This window comes from Dendrobates tinctorius, unplaced genomic scaffold (genome assembly GCF_039654945.1).
Source record: "Dendrobates tinctorius isolate UK_male_01 unplaced genomic scaffold, ASM3965494v1 ptg000226l, whole genome shotgun sequence".
In the NCBI taxonomy this organism is placed as follows: Eukaryota; Metazoa; Chordata; class Amphibia; order Anura; family Dendrobatidae; genus Dendrobates; species Dendrobates tinctorius.
The window spans coordinates 8497011-8515623 of NW_027361893.1; the positions used below are offsets into that span (position 1 = coordinate 8497011).

At 44.7% G+C, this 18613-nt stretch overlaps 1 protein-coding gene across 1 annotated transcript in view; it reads right to left on the reverse strand.

Moving 5' to 3' along the window:
- Positions 1 to 15381, reverse strand: part of LOC141059325 (uncharacterized) — a 32040-nt gene extending 16659 nt beyond the window's left edge. The window contains exons 1-5 of the mRNA XM_073555654.1: positions 15289 to 15381; positions 14980 to 15159; positions 14773 to 14896; positions 14592 to 14689; positions 14303 to 14393 (exon numbers count right to left, since the gene is read on the reverse strand). Coding sequence (XP_073411755.1) covers positions 14303 to 14393; positions 14592 to 14689; positions 14773 to 14896; positions 14980 to 15159; positions 15289 to 15366 — 571 coding nt within the window. The 5' untranslated portion in view covers positions 15367 to 15381. The remainder of the gene's footprint in view (positions 1 to 14302; positions 14394 to 14591; positions 14690 to 14772; positions 14897 to 14979; positions 15160 to 15288) is intronic.
- Between the last annotated feature and the right edge of the window lie 3232 nt (positions 15382 to 18613).

Sequence of the window (18613 nt, forward strand, 5' to 3'; positions counted from 1 at the left end):
TTTGTTAATTGTGTTGTTGTACTAGGGGGGTGTTTTTTACCTCAATTTATTAAAGTTTCATGTTTTTAAAGGGATTATCAGATTGCACTTTTGATATTTTTTCCCTGGTCCTGTGAACATTTTTTTTGATTTCCCTTATATGGGCCATCATTTCCGCTACTATTTTGGTAAATACCCGCGGGGCTACCGATATTCCGAACGGCAGGGCTCTGTACTGGGATTCTTTTACCCTTCCCTTTATTGAGACGGCTAACCTGAGATATTTTCTGGAGTCTGTGAATGGGGGACGCGATAATAGGCGTCGCTGAGATCTAAAGGGGGCTTTACACATAGCGATATTGCTAAAGCGTCACCGATTTTGTGATGCTGCAGCGATATTGCCAGCGATATCACTACATGTGATACTTACCTCTGACCAGCTCCCCCGCTGGTTATCGCTGATCGCGCGAGAACGTCCTGGGCCCTTTGTCGTCGGCCGCTTCCTGCTGGCGCCGAATGTCATCATCGCTGCGTCTGACAGGTAAGTAACGACCGCTGCTGCATCGCTGGGGAGATCTTCCTGTTTGGCAGCTCACTAATGACCATTTAGCGATGCACCAGCGATCCTGACCAGGTCATATCATGGTCGGGATCGCTGGTGCATCGCTAAATGTAACGGTACCTTAACACCGTCATGAAGCAGTTCGGGAACAGGATTTTGGTGGTGGACCTGATCGACTCCATTTTGAAGCTTTGATTCCTGACTTATTTGTTTAATTTTTTAAAATTTATAGAATCGTAGAGTTGGAAGGGACCTCCTGGGCCATCTGGTCCAACCCCCTGCTCAAAGCAGGATTCGCTAAATCATCCCAGTCAGATGTCTGTCCAGCCTCTGTTTGAAGACTTCCATTGAAGGAGAACTCACCACTTCTCGTGGCAGCCTGTTCCACTCATTGATCACTCTGTCAAAAAGTTTTTTCTAATATCTAATCTGTGTCTCCTCCCAGTCAGTTTCATCCCATTGCTTCTAGTCTTTCCTTGTGCAAATGAGAATAAAGTTGATCCTTCTACAATGTGACAGCCCTTTAGATATTTGTAGACAGCTATTAAGTCTCCTCTCAGTCTTCTCTTTTATGAAGGTCCGAAAGGTGCCGTCTGGTTTGGTCAACAGAAAAAGAGGGGAGTAGAACCCTCTACCCATTTCCTGCAGGGGAACCTCCTGGAGGACTACTTTCTTTACCAGGCTTAGGACCTCGCTTTCTAGAGCTTCCTGCTCTTGCGTACTGGATCTCAGTGGCGTCATTATGTACTTTTGAGGTGGGAGAGAGAGGAAGTCTATTCTTAGGCCCTCCTGGATTAGGTTTACTATCCATGGGTTGTGTGAGATTCTCCTCCAGGCTGGAAGGGAAAGGGTTAACCTTACCCCACCCTGGGCGAACTGTCACTTAGAGGGCTTTTTGTCTCGGGACGAGTTACCAAAGAAGAACCCTCTCTCTCCTTCTGTCATTCCATTTTTGTTCCCTCGGTGGTCTCCTCTGAAAAAACTTCCTATTCCGAAAGGGCCTCTTAAATGCTGCCGTCCCCAAATTTGGGAACCCTTTCTTCTTGTCCCCTGCTTTCTGGAGGATGTCATCTAACGTCTCCCAAAAAGGAATTTCCCTTCGCAGGGGATTGAACACAATTTCATTTTGGTCTGTAGGTCCTCTGGCCAACTTTTGAGCCATAGTGTTCTTCAGGCTGCATTTGAGAGTGCCGTAGTTTTGGACGATAAACCGGACTGAATCGGCCGATGAGTCCGCTAAGAAGGCAGCCGCTCCCCTTATTACTGGGATAGAGTCTAGGATCTTATCCCTTGGCATCCCTTCCCTTAGTTGCTTTTCAAGTTGGTCCACCCATACCATTAGGGCTCTTGAAGTACATGAAGCTGCTATGGCTGGCCTGGGCTGACGTGACTGAGCGCCGGACAGGTAATTATAGATTTGTTTTATTATCTTCCCTTTTTTTTCAGAAGAACGAGGGCTTCGCTAAAGGAATTACCAGTCTAATAAAGATTCTAAAAATGTGTGTGTTGTATTATTTCATTAAAGTAATTTATTCTTATTGTGTGTATATTTAACCCTTTCTTTACTGTAGGATTAGTAATGGATCGGTGTCTTATTGACACCTCTCCATTACTAATCCGGGCTTAATGGCACCTTATAATAGAAAGGTGCCATTAACCCCTTATTACCCCACTTGCCACTGCTACAGGGCAGTAGGAAGAATCGGGCAAAGCTCCAGGTTAGGCGCATGTAACAGACTCGCCTTTTCTGGGCAGCTGGGGGGACAAGATCAATGGCCCCTTACCAGCCTGAGAATAGCAGCCCTCAGCTGTTGGCTTTAGTCAGGTTGGTTGTCAAAAATAAGGGGGACCCCACGCAGTTTTAATTATTTAAATAATTAAAAATAACAGCGTGGGGAACCCTTTATTCACAACCAACCTGGCTGAAGCTGACAGCTGAGGGTCGCAGCCAGGGTCAGACTGGGGTGCCTAGGGCCCACCAGGGGAATTGACTCTAGGGGCCCACCCTATGGCTACCATAAACGGTCTTATTATGTGTTCATTTTTTGGGGCTCTCCCACTAAAACATGTGCCATTTAGCAAGCTGTACAGTGTGCAAAAGAGAACGCTCTCAGCCTCCTATATATCGTACAGACTGTACTCTTGGCATCCTATAATCACATACAGACCGCACTCTCTGTCTCCTATAACAGATACTTTCTATAAGAGGCCGAGAGTGTGTGGTACGTACAGTATATAGGATGCCGATATTGCGGTATGTATGGCATATTGGCCTCGTATATGACATGCAGACTATCGGCCTCCTTTTACGCCCCCTATAAGACATACAGAGTGTCGGCCTCCTATTAGGCCCCCTATAAGGCATACAGACTGTCGCCCTCTTAGATACTGTACAGACCGCACTCTCTGCCTATGTACGGCATACAGGAGGATGATAGTGCAGTCTGTACAGTCGGTATACAGGCCTCATATGACATATTAGGCCATATAAAAGAGTGTGGTGTGTGTATCATATATAGAAGGCACTGGCAGAGATCGTGATCTGTGATGCTGCATCATGTCATGTGTATGAGCAGGGCCGGTTTTAGGCAAAGTGGGGCCCTAGGCCAATTTTAAAATGGGGCCCCAAATGCTAACATATTGCACATCACACGGAAGCATTTCGGTTGTAGTTACTTGCGCTGAGTTCAGGACGCTAAATGAGTGTGATCGTCAATATTGAAGTCGTTCAACACTTGTTTCCCAGCTTCTTTCCACCATCTGATAAAGAATGATGGGGACAGAACAATCACTAATGGATCAATCTGTCCCCATACAGTATCATGTTATCAGCAGCATTTCTACAGTTTACACCCCATAGTCCTCCATATAATATAGTGTCCCCCATAGTCCTCCATATAATATAATCTGCCCCATAGTCCTCCATATAGCATAATACACTCCTCAGTCCTTCATATATTAAAACACACTGCTCAGTCCTCCATATAATATAATACACTCCTCATAGTGCGCCATATAGTATAATACACTGCCAGTCATCCATGTAGTAGAATTCACTTCCCATAGTATAATGCACCCCATAGTTCATATAGTATAATGTATTCCCCATAGACCTTGATACAGTATAATGCAGCCCACATATAGTATAATGCAGCCACCCCATAGAGCATAATGCAGCCACCCCACAGAGTATAATGCAGCCCTGCCATACAATATAATGTAACCCCCATAGAATAAAATGCAGCCACCCCTTAGAGCATAATGTAGCCACCCCACAGAATACAATGTAACCCCCCATATAGTATAATGCAGCCCCTCCATAGAATATATGGCAGCCCCTTATATAGTGTAATGTAGCCCCTCCATAGAATACAATGTAGCCCTCCTCATAAAGTATAATACAGCTCTAATACAGTACAGCCCTCCACTGGAATACAGCACAGCCCTCCACTGGAATACAGCACAGCCCCACATGGTATATATCACAGCCCCCCATTGGTATACAGCACAGCCCCCCCATTGATATACAGCACAGCCCAACATGATCTACAGCACAGGCCTCCTCATCCTCCAGTCCCCTCTGGCCTCTTACACCTCCAGACCCCTCTGGCCAGCGTCCCTCTAGACCTACTGAGCGTGTGGCATCGCCACCGTGAACGCCGCTAACTGATGCTGACTGCAGCGAAGCGACAGTGACTGCCGCGGTACGATGGTGCCCTATGGTAAGCGACATGCTCAGTGGACCGAAGGAAGGACTTGGCCTCTGGAGTCTTTTGCTGCTGGCCAGGCTGCATTGCCATAACAGAACCAGAGGTCGCAGTAGCAACCGAACCCACAATGCTGGTGTGGGCTGAACGCCAGGATCGTGGAGTCTGCTGAGCAGGCTCCACTGCGGCCGGAGAGGAATGGGAGACAGATTGGCAAAGCTTGGGATTACCGGTGTGCAGCGCCCGGAACCCGACGCCTAACAGTGATCTATCCAAGTCCTCCTCTGATCCTGTGGAGTCCTCCTGAGACACCAACGAGGGGCTGGATCTGTCCCTTGATTTGCTATCTGCATCCGTTGTCTGAAACGCCTTCACTGACTTACAGACCTCTGACTGTATCAGGGATCTTAGGTTTTCAGCAAAATAGGGTGTCTCCTCTACCACTGTCTTATTAATACAGTCTTGACACAATCTCTTATCCCAGTATGCTCTTAATTGACTTTTACATAGGGGACATTCCTTATTTTTATTTTTATACTTGCTCTTCTTAGGGACCCCTAATCTCCACCCCACCAATATATGTAAAAGAGGGGAGAGTTGGAGACAAGAGAAGAGAAAGAGAACAGACATTAGCCTGCTGGACTTTCTCGAAGCTCACTCACCACTCGGATGCTTCAAAAGACGAGTACCGGATCCGGAGGCTGAATGGACTTCACAATGTCTCCTAGTGAGACTATGGACCCCTCCTTGTTAGAACCATGACGATCCGCCCATACGCTGCCCGAGCAGCTCCCACTGCTGCTGCGGCCTGTCAGGCTCTTTTCTTTTTAGCGCGACCGCCTTTCCTGCACCTCCTGTTGCGGCTGCAAGTGCTCTGGTGAACAGCTCTCCATCTTTTCTGGTCACACCAACACTTTTGACCGCTTTTAAATATCCAGCGTTCCTCTTTTTTCTTTTTTGATTAATTGATCACCTGGTTGATTGCTGCACCTGCCAGCCACTTGTGCTTTCTGGACTCATAATGCCCCACGCATGTGCGCTGTGTGTCTAGTCTGTGCGTGTTCCCGGCACCTACTTCCGGCGCGCTGGGCTCCTTCTGGTGTGCGAGCCGAGGACCCCGTGCACCCGGGTTTACTTCCGGAGCGTGCCGGACTACATCCGATGCGCGCTCCCTCCCGACATTCCGGGTGCCTGCTCCTGAAGCGCCAGGCTCCTTACCATCCGGGTGTATGTGCTTCCCACGTGCACCCGGCCTTCGCTTCCAATGCGCACCTGCGGCCTGTTCCCGACGTTCCCACGTCACCAACGCCTTGACTCCCGCCAAGACAATGCCACTGCGCTGCAGAGAAGCGGCAACAGACCAAGAGACTGTCCAGGCAGAGCACCGCTGCCGTCATCATACCTGTGGCCCCACATGGACCTGGTCTCACTGGAGGAAGCATCAAGGACGTCCTGCCACCATGGTTGCAGGTACTTCTTTTCCAGGGCAGTTTCATGGTGTCTGGCTTTATATACTCAACAGGGAGGGTATAAACGTGGCCTCCAAGGAGCTTTATTCTGCCCAGGCACCGATGTGCCTCACAGGCTGCATGGCCACCATTTGTAAACAGGGATGGCATATTAACAGTATCTTGTGGGTTGGCAGCATCAGGGAGGAAACAAATGTGGCCTCCGATGCTCCTAACTTCACTCGGGCATTGCCTCACGGGCTGTGGCCATGCTTCGCTCGGGGGGCATGGTGAGACATGACCCCCGAGGCGACTACCAGCACCTGCTGATGGATGCAGCAGACCAACATCTGCCAAAACCATCCAACCCAGGCATCCTCTTCTTTCTTCAAGATCTTCATCTTGAGTGTTCCCCATCAAGGACAGGAAACCAACTGATGCGGAGAGGAGCCGCACCTTTTATCTTGAAGGTTTCCTGTCCTTGAAGGGCAGATCCCGTCTCATGGTGCCATCATGGACGATGGAAAAAAAATCCCTTTTATGGAAACAGGCCCAATCCCTTAAAGCAAATGTATTGTGTGTTCAGGAAACCCACCTAAATAGCACTGATGCCCACAGATTGCAGAATAGAAACTTCCCAAACGTATTCCACTCCCAAGCAATTGATAAAAAAGAGGAGTAGTAATTGTGATAAAGAACACCGTCGCCTTCCAGCTAATCACCATGTAATGGACAATGAGGGCATAAACGTTATCCTAGTCTGCATCATAAACAAAACCTACACAATTGTCTCTATTTACGCCACTAACTTCAAGCAAATTCTTTTTCTTAAGGACACCCTGGCGGGAGTAGCAAAGGTTAAAAAAGGCATCCTGTTCATTTGCAGGGACTTGAAGATCACCTCTTGCCCCAACATTGATAAATCGATACCCCCCTCAAAAGAAAGAATACCTGATCACTCTCTCAGACCCTCCTAGCGGAAAAATTATATATCTGGCGGGTTCGGCACGCCTCTGAGCGGGATTACACCTTCTATTCACACTCACATAGAGGTTACTCCAGAATCAATCTGATGGTCACAGATTAATGATTATTGCAGGACATCCAAAAATAGGGATCACCACCTGGTTGGACCACGCCCCGGTCTTCTGCCAAATTATAGAGGGATATAACTAACCGACATATTCCCCATGGAGGGTAAATAACTACCCAATTACATCCCATAAAATTAGGCCCCAACTACAGAATGTACTGACGGAATTCTTTGCAATTAATGACACCTGATGTGTCCGTATCTACAGTATGGTGTGCTCACAAGGCCTACATCCGGGGTAAATTGCTCCAAATAGCGTCCCAAAATAACACAGCGAGACTACACCAAATAGAGGAAATTAGCCAAAATATAGCCGCACTAGAAGAGACGCACAAAAATAGCCCCACAAACGCAAGTCTCCAAAAATTACAGAATTTAAGGTATGAATTTTATCAACTGCTCCAACACAAATATGAGCATAATTTAAGGAAAAGCAAAGACAAAAATATTATTGGCAGGGAAACAAAGTGAAAATATTAGCCAACAAAATTAAAGCCAAAATGACCAAACAAAGATTATGCCACATACAGGATGACCAAAAAAGTATAACATATAACCCCAAGGAAATTGCCAATACCTTCTCACATTACTATTCCTCCTCTATAATCTACAGGAAAATACCACAACCCACCACATAAATCAGTTCTTGGAGAACATAAAACTTCCTAAGATACCAGAGAACACTTTACATATATGAAACCAACCAATATCCCAAGCAAAAATACAGCAAACAATGAGAGGAATGAAAAATAACAAGTCCCCCGGGACTGACGGACTAACGAGCGAATATTATAAAACATTTCAAGACCTACTAATCCCTCACATGACGACAATTTTCCAAAATTTTATGCAGACCAGAAAAATTTAAAAAGATGATTCAGGCAACAGTTATACCAAACCCCAAACCAGGAAAATCACTGACCGAACCGTCAATTTTAGGCTGATATCATTATTGAATACGGATCTTAAAGTCTATTCCAAAATCCTAGCTAATAGGATCTCAGAAATAATCCCGGCCTTAGTGCATAAAGACCAAGTGGGATTTGTTAAATCTAGACAGACCCTGGATGGCACAAGGAGGATGATTGATACTATCCATATAACCGGAGGGAGACAGAACCCCCCATGCTCCTCTCGTTAGATGCTGGAAAGGCATTCAACGATCGAGTCCATTCGGGGTTCTTGTTCAAATTGCTGTAAAGATTTGGGTTTGATGGTAATATACTTCGAGCAATCACCCCTTTATACTCTAACCCGTCGGCGTCAGTCCTCATTTCTGGCATGATGTCAGATACATTTGATATCACTAATGGAACGAGGCAGGGATGCGCACTCTCTCCTCTAATATTTGCGCTAACAATCGAACCCTTAGTGTAAAAAATTAGATCACACCCTGGGATAACTGGTATTAAAATTGGAAATGTAGAGCACAAAAATCGGGCTATTCGCGGAGGACATTATCTTATCCCTTACTAATCCCGAAGAGTCGCTCAATGGAGTAATGGAAGTGATAGACTCTTTTACCCAAGTATCATACTATAAATTAAATATCCCCAAATGCCAAATTCTAAATCTAACACCCTCGCACCACACCCTGTAAACCTTACCTTAAAGCTAAGTACCCTTTTAAGCGGGATAATGAAAATATAACATATCTTGGAGTCTGCTTGGCCCCCTCAGTAGATGGAATGCTCTCATTAAATTATGAGACTCTCAGAGAAAAGATCAAAAGGCGACATGCTGGGCATGAAGCAACACGACACGTCCTGGTTAGGAAGAATAACGTCAGTAAAAATGTTCATAGTCCCCCAGATATTGTATGTATTCCGCAACCTATCACTGTCTCCATGAAAATACTCAAAGAGTTACAAACAATCATAATAAAATAAATATGGCAGGAAAAACAGCACAGAGTTAAAGCAGATATACTATACGAGCCGAAGGTCAGTATATATATATTACACATACATACATACACACACACACACACACACACACACACACACACACTAGCTATGAACCCGTTCTACACCTGGGTGGCGAGCATTTTTATTGGTATATGGTCTTCCATCCTGTTATGTGCTGCCGCCCTCCTATCCTGGTGTGCATGGCATCCCTCACCCCCCTTTTTGTGGTATGCATGGTCCCCCTCACCCCCCTTTTTGTTTGTGGTATGCATAGTCCTCCTCACCCCCCTTTTTGTGGTATGCATAGTCCCCCTCACCCCCCTTTTCCTGGTAGGCATAGTCCCCCTCACCCCCCTTTTCCTGGTAGGCATAGTCCCCCTCACCCCCCTTTTCCTGGTAGGCATAGTCCCCCTCACCCCCCTTTTCCTGGTAGGCATGGTCCCCTCACCCCCCTTTTCCTGGTAGGCATGGTCCCCTCACCCCCCTTTTCCTGGTAGGCATGGTCCCCTCACCCCCCTTTTCCTGGTAGGCATGGTCCCCTCACCCCCCTTTTCCTGGTAGGCATGGTCCCCTCACCCCCCTTTTCCTGGTAGGCATGGTCCCCTCACCCCCCTTTTCCTGGTAGGCATGGTCCCCTCACCCCCCTTTTCCTGGTAGGCATGGTCCCCTCACCCCCCTTTTCCTGGTAGGCATGGTCCCCTCACCCCCCTTTTCCTGGTAGGCATGGTCCCCTCACCCCCCTTTTCCTGGTAGGCATGGTCCCCTCACCCCCCTTTTCCTGGTAGGCATGTCCCCTCACCCCCCTTTTCCTGGTAGGCATGTCCCCTCACCCCCCTTTTCCTGGTAGGCATGGTCCCCTCACCCCCCTTTTCCTGGTAGGCATGGTCCCCTCACCCCCCTTTTCCTGGTAGGCATGGTCCCCTCACCCCCCTTTTCCTGGTAGGCATGGTCCCCTCACCCCCCTTTTCCTGGTAGGCATGGTCCCCTCACCCCCCTTTTCCTGGTAGGCATGGTCCCCTCACCCCCCTTTTCCTGGTAGGCATGGTCCCCTCACCCCCCTTTTCCTGGTAGGCATAGTCCCCTCACCCCCCTTTTCCTGGTAGGCATAGTCCCCTCACCCCCCTTTTCCTGGTAGGCATAGTCCCCTCACCCCCCTTTTCCTGGTAGGCATGGTCCCCTCACCCCCCTTTTCCTGGTAGGCATGGTCCCCTCACCCCCCTTTTCCTGGTAGGCATGGTCCCATCACTTCCCTTTCGTGGTATGCATGGTCCCCTCACCCCCCAATACTGGTATGCAGGTTCCCCTCTCCCCCCTTTCTTGGTATGTATGGTCCCCCTCACTCCTACTAAACTACACATACAAAAAAAACAACAAACATTTATATACTCACCTTTCTTTCCTGTGCTCCAGCGCTGTCACGTTGAGCTGGAGGACAGGGGAGGAGTCTGGCGCCGGACCGGAGTGCGGTCGGAATTGCGCATGCCCATAGCGCCGTCCGGCACCATATTGATGAAGACACACTGCAAATGTGTCTTCAATAAAATGGCACCGGATCGCGCTATGCGCATGCGCAATTCCGACCGCTCTCCTGCCCCGATCTCCGGCCGAAGAGAAGCACCGCGGCAACGCTCCTCCCGGTCAGGTAAGTATGGCGCCCGAGATCGTGGTATGTACGCATACCACCATCTCCGGGCGCCATACACACTCCTCACCGCTGGATGCCTCATTCTGTCTGGAGCCAGACTGCGCAGGCGCATCGCACTTGCGCAGTCTATAAAGGCTTCGGACAGAGTGACGCTTAGCCCGTTATATTATAGATATCCCAATAAAAGAGGGGGGACTGGGCTGCCCCTCAGTGGTGAGGTATTATAGGGCAGCCATATCTTAACAACTGAGGTTGATGTGGAATGATAAGGATAACAGACATTGGATAGAAATCGACAAACATCTCATAAAATCCCCAAATGCTGCATTGGTTTTTAACTCATATCATTATTGGGCCTAATCCCAGTGATAATAAAAAATTGTGTCTGCCACCAGCGGTGGAAGCGGCGCTGGGAGTGTGGAGCCTTCTAATGAATAAACTGCATACTATCAATTTTGCACTTTGTCTAAAGCCCCCATAGAGACTTTGGAGCGGTGTATTCCGGACCTCCAGATTCAAACCTGGAAATCCCTGGGAGTCCTACTGATTGGAGACATGCACGAGGAAGGAATATTGTTATCCTTCTCTATGATTAGAGAGAAATATCAGCAACCACATAGAGGGAAAAAAAAGATATAACATTCTCACAACCCTCCAAATTATATACAATGCTCCTCGCCCCAGCACGGCAAGTAAGAGTGATGTCTAAGCTATAAGCGTATACTGGAGGAGACATTCCTCTGTCTGGACTGGTATCTCCGCAAATGGGAGACTGATCTGCAGTGCGGGATCACCCCGGGTCAATGGTGGACATCCTTCTCAATGATAGGGACACACTCTAAGTGCACCAGTCACCTGGAGAATGCCAGAACGCTGCTGTACAGGTGGTACTTCACACCATACAGATTGTCTAAGATCTACCACAACTCCCCAGATGTGTGCTGGAGGAGCGGAGACACCAACGCAGATATGTTACATGTCTGGTAAAGTAGAGCAGCTCTGGGACGCAATCTCCCATTTAGTGTCTCAAATTAGCGACATCCCAATAAATATTAGGAAAGAGTAGGCGCTTCTGGCCATGGACCTGGATTTAATTCCACACGAGTTCAGGACAGTGATTACACACATCCTCATAGCTAGTAGAAATAAAATTGCAGGGTATTGGAAAAACTCCAAATGTCCGTCATTGACTGAGATCGTAGCATTGGTGAATGACAATTATCAGAGAAGATAATTGCTTCATCCACCGATAATACAACTTCATATCTCAGGAGATGGGACAGCTGGCGATCCTCCAGACTAAATACTGGGGTTATAGAGAGGTAATAGAATAGTAACACACGGGTATAAAAGACTGCTGTCATCACCCCTTCCTTTCCCCTTCTTTTCCTATAATAATTAGCCATGTTCAATTATTATCATATTTAGCCGATTAATGTTTTGAGGAAATTTCTGTAACGATATACAATGATTGGAGGTGAAATGGTTGTTAAATATGACTTTAAAATTAATAAAAAAGTTTATGGTAAAAAAAAAAAAAAAGTAATATAGTAAAAAAAACTGTGAAAATGAACAAATGAAAATCAGACATTGCTTTACAACCATGCCTCCTCAGAATTAAAAAAAAATAAATAAAATAAAACTCATGAAATAGGCCTGGACAGAAATGATGGTTCCCTTAACCTAATATTTTGTTGCACAACCTTTTGAGGCAATCACTGCAATCAAACGATTCCCGTAACCGTCAATGAGACTTCTGCTCCTCTTGACAGGTATTTTGGCCCACTCCCCAAGAGAAAACTTGTCAACACGTAGTTTGGCAAATTCCAGTCTGGATGTTTATAATTTTTTTTCCAACATTGGTGTCCTCCTTGGTCGTCTCCCATGAAGACCACTTTGGCTCATACAATGACAGATGGTGCGATCTGACACTGATGTTCCTTGAGCTTAAAAGGTCACCTTTAATTTGTATAGAAGTTTTTCTGGGCTCTTTCCTTACCATTCGTATTATCTGTCTCTTTGATTTGTCACCAATTTTCCTCCTGCGGCCACGGTCAGGCAGGTTTGCTACAGTCACATGGATACTAAATTTCTGAATAATATGTGCAACTGTAGTCACAGTAACATCAAGCTGCTTGGAGATGGTCTTATAACTTTTATCTTCAACATGTTTGTCTAGAATTTACTTTCCAATCTCCTGACAACTCTTTCCTTCGCTTCCTCTGGTCCATGTTGAGTGTGATACTCACCATGTCACCAAACAGCACAGTGAGTATCTGTAGCCTCTATACAGGCCACTCACTGATTCCAAGATTGTAGACACCTGTGATGCTAACTAGTGGACACACCGCAATTTACCATGTCCCTTTTGTCACATTGTTTTCAGGGGTGCCAACATTTCTGTCCAGGCCTATTTTATGAGTTTTATTTTTTTTTAAATTCTGTGGAAGCATGGTTGAAAAGCAATGTCTGACGTTCATTTTTCCATTTTCATAGATTTTTTATTTATTATTACATTTGTCAGATTCAAGTTATTTCTGTGACCATTGTGGGTTTTTCTGTCATTAAACGAGGGGAACCAACAATAATTAAGAGATAGAGGATACTGGACAGGGGCTGCCGGGGTCAGTTTGCTCGATGTAAATATTGTTTTTCTAAGCCTCACAATAGCCACAATATTATAGGCATTATCAACAAGAATATCAACACTATTATATGCATTATGTAATAATGGGGGCAGGTCACTGAGGGATCATTGACCTGTCATAAGCCAATACAGATGTCTATGTAATCAGAGCACCACAAAGCCCCACCCACAGCCCGACCCACAGATCCACCATAGCCCCATCCACAGCCCCGCCCCAGAGCACGAGAGTCTCATTAAATAAAGACTACAAATACAGATTAACAAGACGTATTTCATCACCAGGACTATCAGGGAGCTACAGACTCACATAAGTGAGGCAGGACAATCCCACCACAATCAAACTATCATACAGAATGAACAGGTAGAATTAAAAAAAGTCTTTATGTTACATCCCCAACAACGTATGTATGTATGAGGGGAGAACTCCAACAGTAAACCGGAGTTGCACTCATTTATGGTGGACCATTAGAGCGACTATGAATCCTGACCAGAAGAGTAGAGAAGATAATATTACTCCCCATTTCAGGAGAGATTGTGCAGTAATCTGAATTTCTTAGGATCGAAAACAATGTAATTTATGACGTGGAGTGAATCCATGAAACCAGGGCTCGAGCCATGCCAGCACATCTCCTGCAGGGGTGAATAAATGTATATTACAGCCATCAGCCATGCACAGCTTAGAGATATATCATGGCTCAGGTGTAATGGTTTCCTGTAGTTTATCACAATCCTCCTTGAAGTTAGATAGTTTAAATACAAATTAAAAAGTCAGGATAAAGGGAAATTCACCCTTGGCCTCACTGCACATTTAATGTAGTTGATCATAAAAGCGAAGTTTGGCCAGAAAGACTGGACCTGGTCTTGTAGGGACCATATGAGACATTCAGCAGCACAGAAGGGAAAGAAGGGAGATTCATCCAATAAGATATCAGGGATCTAGGAAGCCAACAGCATCATTACCCTCCACTTTCTCTTACAGACCCATCATAATATTTTTCTTCAAGTGGTTTTTTATCTTGTCTGCACATTCTACGTACGCTGTCATTTGGCTTTGTAGTTTACAGAACTGGGCAGGTAACGGTCATCGTCTTCTAATCCAAGGGGGTAGGTGGATCCTCCAGGTGGTAAGTTCTATATAAAAGGGCTTTCAATGCCCAAAGTCATTTGAACAGTTTTGGGTAGAGGAGAATGTTGTGGTGTAGAGGCAAAATGGTGATCATGTTAATACGGCCGGACTACACCACCGATAAAGCAGCCACAGCCGGTGACTGAGAAGAATCTGTGACTTCTCTGCATTTAGTGGTTGCTACTCACCTGGGTAGCCATATGTAGGAATCTCCTCTTTACACCACTCATCACCCCTCACATATGTCTCTGTAGTATTAATACGGGTCAGTTCTTCACCCTGAAACAAATATTGTAAAAGTCACAGACAGATGGAGAAGTCACATCTATGATCAGCTCTAATCCTGCCATCTCCACCGTTCTCATTACACAAGTATAAAACATATAATACTGGTGGATAAAACAAGACTGAGCACAAGACCTTCACAGCCATCTACACATCATAGGGGAGATCTCATGACACCTTCTCTCCATCTACCTGATGATCCTGAGGAACATTGGGATCTTCTTGTTTACAATCCTGTGGAAGAAGAGGACGGGGACATCTCTTTGGTGTTGTCCTGATACTGGATAGATCTGAAGGAAACACACACAGGAACTGACTTCATTCTTTACATACAGATAATTATAGGCCGTGTGTATTTAGTCCTGTCTATTACCTGGTGATGTGAGGGGCTGGGGAGCCTCCATCATGACGTCCTTGTACAGATCTCTGTGTCCTTCTAAATACTCCCACTCCTCCATGGAGAAATAGACGGCGACATCCTGACACCTTATAGGAACCTGACACATACAATGATACCATCATCCCCCCTATCCCTTCATAGTGTTACTGTATAATGTCCCAGCATTCCCAGCAGTGTCACCTCTCCAGTCAGCAGCTCAATCATCGTGTAGATGAGTTCTAGGATCTTCTGGTCATTGATGTCCCCATGTATCAGGGGGTGAGGTGGAGGCCTTGTGATTGGACTCAGGGGTCTTCTCCATCCCTCAGACACAGGGGCCTGACAGCGCTCACTAGAGGTCTTCTTCACTACTGTGTAATCCTGGTTATGGAGAGACACATTAATAAGTCTCACTACAGACATTCCCAGAGTCCTCACCTCTCCAGTTCTGTCCATCTGTTATTCCCATAGATAAGAATGATGTAATGTGACGTCATCAGAATCTCTCACCTCTCCAGTAAGCCGGAAGAGGATCTCTAGGGTGAGGTGTAATATCCTCTCCGCCATCTTGTCTCTGTCCATATCCATCTTTCATGTGTAAATGAGTAAAATTTTCTTATGTAGAAGATCGTCACTGAGAGGATCCGATATTGTAGAGACCTGAATGAGAAGATGAGCCGATGTAACATCATAAAAATCCTGTGTAATAATACAATTACTGGAGATAATAAGGGAAACATATGAGGAGATTTATTATCTTACAGGGTTTAGTTTTCTTCCCTGACATCTACTAATAAAACCTATATATTTAGGCCACAGACAACAAGCAGTTTCCTCCTCGGAGTCGGCAGCTGAATACGTTTCTCATAGACTCATCTTCCATAACGCTAATTCTCGTCTCATTACCGACACTGGAATCGGCATTAGCAATACTGCAGGAGATATTCATTACACGTGACAGGAGAAATAACTACTTCATGATGAGGACGACATCTTCATCTTCTACTACGGCTCCAGAAACATATTTGGCCAGAGTCGGTCACTGACTCCATCCCCACCGGCCGTCTATATGAAGGTTTCCCGTCTTCCCCGCACTGGAATCTTCCATCACGTTAGATCTCATGTCTGAGTCACACACAGAAGTCTGAGGCTTTTATAAAAGGTTTTTTTATTTGCACAAACACAACGGACAGAAATGATCTGATCCCAAAGTCTCCATGTACAGTTATTTATGAGGTTTATTTCTGGCCTTAGACTTTCCTATATTACTAGAAAAACACCAGAAAAAAAAATAAAATAAAATGTTTCTAAAGAAAATTGGTTCCAACAACTTTTGCAAAAATAAAAAAAAAAAAAAACATGGAAAAAGCAGAAGACATACTGCATTACATTTTTTTCACACAATAAACGTTAAAAAAAAAAAAAAAAACAACAACTCTTTTGAGCCCCAGAACATAGATGTACACCGCAGGGACGGCGCAGGAGCGGCTGCAACAAAAACCCTGGCAGTTTCATCACTTGCTGCTGTCAAAAGCAAACATGGCGTCTAAGAAGGTGTGACAGAGTCCGGCTGAATGCCCTCCGCCCCCGAGTACTCGATAGTATGGGGCGGCCTCGTTACTACGATACTTGCATGCCTAATAATGGGGTCTGTGATAAAGAAACTTGGCGCTCAACTTTTGAAGATATGAGGTAATTGTAATGCAGTCAAAACTGTAGTACAGTGTCCTGACATTTTGGTGAAACAGTGACCTTCATCAGTGTCTAACAATGGAAACAAAGAAGGCAAACGAAATAATGAAATCAAACATGTATATACAGCTCTGGCAAAAATTAAGAAACCTCTGCAAAATTTTCAGTTTGTCTAATGTTTCTATTTATATTTTTGAGTAAAATGTAAATTGCTCTTTTATTCTATAAACTAATGACAACATGTCTCCGAATTTCCAAACAATAAATTTTGTATTTATTTTCATATAATGAGAAATGGTCAAAATAACTAAATCCCAGTGCTTGCAGACCTCAAATATTGCTAAGAAAACAAGTTCATAATCATTTAGAAACAACAATACTAATGTTTTAACTCAGGAAGAGTTCAGAAATCAATACTTTGTGGAACAACCATGAATTTAAATCACAGCTTTCATGCGTCTTGGCATGCTTTCCACCAGTCTTTCACACTGCTTTTGGGTGATCTTATGCCACTTAACCCCTTAGCGACAGAGCCAGTTTGCAGCTTAATGACCGGGCCAATTTTTACAATTCTGACCACTGTCCCTTTATGAGGTTATAACTCTGGAACGCTTTAATGGATCCCGCTGATTCTGACATTGTTTTTTCATGACATATTGTACTTCATGTTAGTGATAAAATTTCTTCGATATGACTTGTGTTTATTTATGAAAAAAAACGGAAATATGGCGAAAATTTTGAAAATTTTGCAATTTTATAACTTTAAATTTTTATGCCCTTAAATCAGAGAGATGTGTCACACAAATTTCTTAATAAATAACATTTCTCACATGTCTACTTTACATCAGCACAATTTTTTTTTTTTGTTAGGAAATTATAAGGGTTAAAAGTTGACCAGCAATTTCTTATTTTTACAACAAAATTTACAAAACCATTTTTTTAGGGACCACATCATATTTAAAGTCATTTTGAGGTGTACATGACAGAAAATACCCAAAAGTGACACCATTCTAAACACTAGACCCCTCAAGGTGCGCAAAACCACATTCAAGAAGTTTATTAACCCTTTAAGTGCTTCACAGGAACTAAAGCAATGTGGAAGGAAAAAATTAACATTTAACTTTTTTTTTTTTTGCAAAAAATTTACTTCAGAACCAATTTTTTTTATTTTCACAAGTGTTAAAAGAGTCAACCACAAAATTTGTACAATTTCTCCTGAATACGCCGATACCCCATATGTGGGGGTAGACCACTTTTTCAGCACACAGCAGAGCTCGCAGGGATGGAGCACCGTTTGACTTTTTCAATGCAGAATTGGCTGGAATTGAGATTGGATGCCATGTTGCGTTCGGAGAGCCCCCGATGTGCCTAAACAGTGGAAAACTCCAACAAGTGACCCCATTTTGGAAACTAGACCCATTAAGGAACTTATCTAGATGTGTGGTGAGCAGTTTGAACCTTCAAGTGCTTCACATAAGTTTATAACGTAGAGCCGTGAAAATAAGAAATCCATTTTTTTTTTCCACAAAAATGATGATGATTTTTGCCCCCAAATTTTTATTTTTACAAGGGTAACAGGAGAAATCATATCCCCACAGTTATTGTGCGATTTGTCCTGAGTACGCTGATACCCCATATGTGGAGGGGAACCACTGTTTGGGCGCATGGGAGAGCTCAGAAGGGAAGGAGTGCCATTTTGGAATGCAGACTTTGATGGAATGGTCTGCGGGCATCATGTTGCCTTTGCAGAGCCCGATGGGCCTAAACAGTGGAAAACTCCAACAAGTGACCCCATTTTGGAAACTAGACCCATTAAGGAACTTATCTAGATGTGTGGTGAGCACTTTGAACCTTCAAGTGCTTCACAGAAGTTTATAACATAGAGCCGTGAAAATAAAGTCTTTTTTATTTCCACAAAAGTGATTTTTTAGACCCCCAAAGTTGGTAAATAGTGGAAACCCCTCAATTCTTGCTCCAACCCTAACCCCAACACACCTCTAACCCTAACCCAACCCTAGCCCCCTAGCCCTAATGGAAAACTGAAAAAAAAAATATTTTCTTTATTTCATTATGTGTGCCTATATAAGGGGGTGATAAACGGGGGGGTTATGTACTATTTTTTTTATTTTGATCACTATGATCG